This window comes from Pygoscelis adeliae, unplaced genomic scaffold (assembly GCF_000699105.1).
Source record: "Pygoscelis adeliae isolate BGI_AS28 unplaced genomic scaffold, ASM69910v1 Scaffold172, whole genome shotgun sequence".
NCBI lineage: Eukaryota > Metazoa > Chordata > Aves > Sphenisciformes > Spheniscidae > Pygoscelis > Pygoscelis adeliae.
Genome location: NW_008824338.1, coordinates 1,413,601 through 1,418,551, shown reverse-complemented (window position 1 = coordinate 1,418,551; position 4,951 = coordinate 1,413,601). Strand labels below are relative to the sequence as shown.

The window sequence follows — 4,951 nt, the reverse complement described above, 5'->3', positions numbered from 1 at the left end:
CCAGGCTGCCCTTGAGCTTCACATTCCCCACCAGCTCCTCCTTGTTGGTGAGAACGAAGTCCAGCGTAGCACCTCTCCTCGTTGGCTCCTCTACCACTTGGAGAAGGAAGTTATCATTGACACATTACAGGAACCTCCCAAATTGCTTATGCCCTGCCGTGTTGTCCCTCCAACAGATATCGGGGTGGTTGAAGTCCCCCATGAGGACCAGGGCCTGTGAGCGTGAGGCTGCTCCTATCTGTCCATAGAGGGCCTCATCCACTTAGTCTTCCTGGTCTGGTGGCCGGTAGCAGACCCCCACTATAATGTCACCTGTCCCTGCCCTCCCTTTAATCCTGACCCATAAGAGCTCTCGGTCAGCTCCTCATCCATCCCCAGACAGAGCTCCATGCACTCCAGCTGGTCATTGACATAGAAGGCGACACCCCCTCCTTGTCTCCCCTGCCTGTCATTCCTAAAGAGCTTGTATCCTTCCATCCCAACACTCCAGTCATAGGAGCCATCCCACCATGTCTCTGCGATGCCAATAAGATCATAACCCTGCAGGCGTGCGCACGTCTCTAACTCCTCTTGTTTATTCCCCACGCTATGTGTGTTTGCATAGAGGCATTTAGTGTCAAAAAAAAACCCCAAAATGTTTTTCTTTCTCATATGCTGAAGGGAACTGCAACAATTCAGCAACTACTGCTTCATACTCTGATTAGTTATCAAGTACCATCTATAAAAGACTACACCTACTACATTACAAATTATTTAAATCAGATATGCTGTACCATGAAGGCAATGTACTTACTTGGAGGAGAAAGGAATCCGTAAGTTAGGTGAGGATGATTGTTATAAAATAAACATGTCTGGGTATGATTAAAAGAAATACGAACATCCTTGTGTAAACAGCTAGAGGTATCTTCTGTAGCAGAAACCCATTTGTCCTATTGAACAAGAAGAAAGTATCATTGGTAAAACAGATAGCTGACTTACAATAATTCTCTCAGTGTTGGCGACTGCAGAACTCTAAAAATTTAGCTGCAACTGCCTTTAATGGTGTGAAGGGACTTAACTAAGATGCAAGAATTGTTCCTCTTTTGTCAGTGGAAAACAAGCCCTCCCATCCATTTAATATATTTTGCAAATAAAGTGAACAGAACTGCAGCATTTTAGTTTTGTTGAGAATATTATCTTCCAAAAGAGAACCCAGAGATGCCCATTAAAGGTAGCCTGATCTACTGTAAACGTACTTGTTCATTCAGGCTAGGAATCAGAGGCAGCCAGATGTGTTGTTAGCCATCTTTCTCCACTGGGCCACTTGTTAAAGTAACTGGTTGCTTCATGCCACTAACCTCAAAACCTTTAGGATCAAGCAAACCTTGCCAGAGTTTAGTTAAATTTAATTATAACAGTCATTATTTAAAACCTATGACTCCCAGATAATCGAACTAAAAAGCATCCTCTACTGTCCTAATTCCTTTTAAGCATGATGCGGCTTCTAAATTTTCTCTGAGTGGGAAAGGCCAACTTGAAAAAACTTTCATTCACGAGATCAGTGCTCTGCATGAACATGTGCATCTTAGCATAGGGTTCAGGACAGCAAAGACCAGATTTATCTCCACCGACCTCTTTTTTTTTCCCCCCAGTCAGGATGATCTTCTGAAAGAAGGATCAGATCAGGGTATGAATGGTTCAAGACAGTCCAGAGATTGTTTTTTCAAAAGGATCCTGCCACCTTACAAACACTGCTTTAAGATCATGAAACGCGTGTTGAGACCAGACTTTAAGGACAGCACTGGCAGACTGCTATAGCAGACCTACGCTGCCAAGCGGTAAGCCAGTGCAGACTCATAGGGCTTCTATATCAATGGCAATGGGCTCCTTACTTCCCGGTGGATCTGCTCACTCTGGAGGCAAAACTGCAGCTCACTCCACGAAATAGGAAAGAGTCAAAGCCAATCCTTATTAATATAGGAAAGTGAAGAAAAGCTCATACAAAATTCCTCTTTTTATCTCATGTGGTTCGACTTAGTTCCCTGGGAGATGATATCATGAGCAGATCTAGGAAGTGTTCAGAAATAACTGACATTCAAGCTTCTTACTGTTCAAGGTTGCTTCTAACCCTTCTTCGTATGCTTACATCTTTGTTAACAGTGTACGCACTCCACAGAGACATCCTGTAGTCCTTGCTGTATCCACTAACATAGCGGTAATGGTAAAGGAGGCAGTAACTATGTCTCTTCTGCAGAACCCTGGGCCGTCCGTACGGCAAAGTAAGTTTCTCTGTCTTCTTAACTGCAGCAGAAATAGTGCTTGTTACATTTCAATCAATACTGGTTGATAAGCATCTTCCTCTTTTATACACCTAAGATTGCCCCGATTTCCAAATGCCAAACAAACAGAGAAGTCACAGTAACGGAACAAAAATTTTTTCATTCTTATATCAAAGGTATCGTTTCTACACTAAGACAATAAATTAAATGACAAATCCAGTATAAAGCAATCATTTAACTTATACTGTGCAAATTAAGTTTATATTTAAAATAAAACATTTTGCCATTTAAAACAGGAGATGGATCTAAGTTGCAAAGTTAAAGTCTTTGTTGACATTGTGTTTCAATTTAAATATATAATGTGGGATCTGCTTCTATGTAACATTTAGATGGGACAGTAATCAATTGTCATGATTTGAAATCTGCCGAGGGGACTATTTTAGTAGAAACCACAAAGCCATATGTAAGAGTAACATTTAAAGGACTAAGAAATATAGAGACCTAAATAAACGATACAGTGAAGTACTGGTTGGATTTTCAGATGTGCAAGGACTCGCTTTATAATGAGCGTGATAGTCACAAAACCTTCCTTCTCCCTCTCTCTCATGGACAACATCTCTTTAGAAAGTTCGTATACAGAGGAAGATATGTCCAAATGTTTTATGTATGAAACTGCACAGGGTTTTTGGCAGATCCTTGCCTAAGGCATTGCCTGTTTACTGGCCAACTACTGCATCCAATGGAAGAGCGAAGACTTTCCTTTAAAACTGTATCAGAAAAAAAAAAGCTATGTGGGATCAGCAGAGGGTAAGTCATTAGACAGAAGCTGAAAAGTAAAGCAGAGTTAACAACAAAATTACTTTAGAGTCAATACCATTTATCTTAAAGAAAAAACAAAGAAGTAACAAAACAGAGTCATAAGAAACACATGCTCTTGCAATCATCTGCTACAGTCAAATGTCAGCAGAAAGTTTCAGGTTTGACCCCTAAGGTAGACTTCAATTTCATCAAAACGTTGAATATTTTAATTTTTACCAACTGGAAACAAACAAAAATAAGGTTTTCAAGAGTTTCGAGTTCTCTGATGTAAAATAAAAACTGAGGAAAACTAGTACATCATGGAAGTATTTTAAAACAACAAAAATATTACTTTGTTATTGAAAATGCAAGTATTTTCAATCATTACATGACTGGAATTATAATGGAAAAATATACTTTGACGCCTTCTTTAAATAGGTCACTACCATCCACAAATTATGCAGAACTACAATTTCAAGGCAACTGTTTTAAATGGGGAAAGAAATGGAGCAATGAATGCTGCAGGTTTTTTCCACAGTAATTCCACAACACAACAACAAAAAAAATATCAAGATTACGACATTTATTTCTCCACCCATAAGGGAAAAGGCAAACAATTCACATTTTTTTATAAAACTAAAAATGCAGTTAATATTTTGTTGTTCTTACAGGCTGTCAATCAATTATGACACTCAATGAGAGAATATGCAAACTGAGGTAACTAATAAACTCTAAATAGTCTTAAGGAGCATCTAGGCTGGTTACTGGAATTCTTTCATCTGTGATAATGCTTTTCATATCTAATTAATAAGTGCTTAATTCATACAATTTATAAGAGAATCACTGCTATTAAGACCAGTGCTAAGCCAGGTCTCACTGATAATCCAAGCCAAAAATCCTACTGTTTCAAAAATGTAGGTTTAGAGCCTTACGTTACTATTTCTACAAAATGGAACTGAAATAGGTTATGTGCCTGGCCTTGCCATATTTCTTCAAAGCTGGGTTCAGCAAGGCACTCGGGCATCCACCTACACATTAGCAGAGTCCGCTTCAGTGAAACCACTTACATGCTTAGGGGAAAGCACACCGTATTGTACTAACTGGATTTCATTTTGTTGCTCTCATGAGCGTTACAATACTGAAAGAGTTACCTTAAAAAGCGTTCTGGGACACATTTTAAAAAGATGCCCTGTCGTTAGTGGAAAAAATTCAAGAAAGCTCTATCCACTTTTTGTGCCAGGACAAACTACACAAACCAACAGAAGCCTTAAATTAGCCCTGAATAAGCAGCAAGTACTGGATCCTGCCTGTAACTGGCATTTAAGTCCAGTTCTTAATAGTGAGCTACAGCGGGGTGTTGCCAAATACAGAGTTTATTTGCGTAAGAAACAAGGTTTCATGAACACACACGAGGCAAGGTCTCTATCAGCCTATTTCTCTTTCTGACAGCCTAATCATCTTGATTTGGTATTAGCACCAAGGGCTACATTCCATTTTAACTTACTGTTTTCATGATTTACTTATTGTCTTACCAGCTTCATGCTCAAAATTAAATTATTTTGTTTTACGAGTCACGAGTACGTCTACAACCTTGCAAACTGCAGCTCAAACATGGCATGTGTATGTCCAAAGAATGGAAATAAAGCATAAGTAAAACAAGCAACATCTTAAGACCATGTAACAACTCGACTATGTAAAATACCCCTTATGCTTCATTAAAAGTATGCTGCCATCGTGATGTTGGTATCGCAGGGATTTTTTTTAATCAGATACTTCCCCATACACTGTTTTCACTTCCCATTCTGGAATGCTCATTACTTCAGTGCTAGAAAATTCAAAAATATCAGATAATACACGTGCCATAATGACACATGCATAAGGATACACATTTATTT

General features: G+C 39.1%; 1 protein-coding gene across 1 annotated transcript in view; it reads right to left on the bottom strand.

The window, feature by feature from the left end:
- The window catches only part of ENPP1 (ectonucleotide pyrophosphatase/phosphodiesterase 1), a 44,799-nt gene that overhangs the window by 7,497 nt on the left and 32,351 nt on the right, over positions 1 to 4,951 (bottom strand). The window contains 2 exon segments of the mRNA XM_009319052.1: positions 794 to 929; positions 2,126 to 2,280. Of these exon segments, the coding sequence (XP_009317327.1) occupies positions 794 to 929; positions 2,126 to 2,280 (291 nt within the window).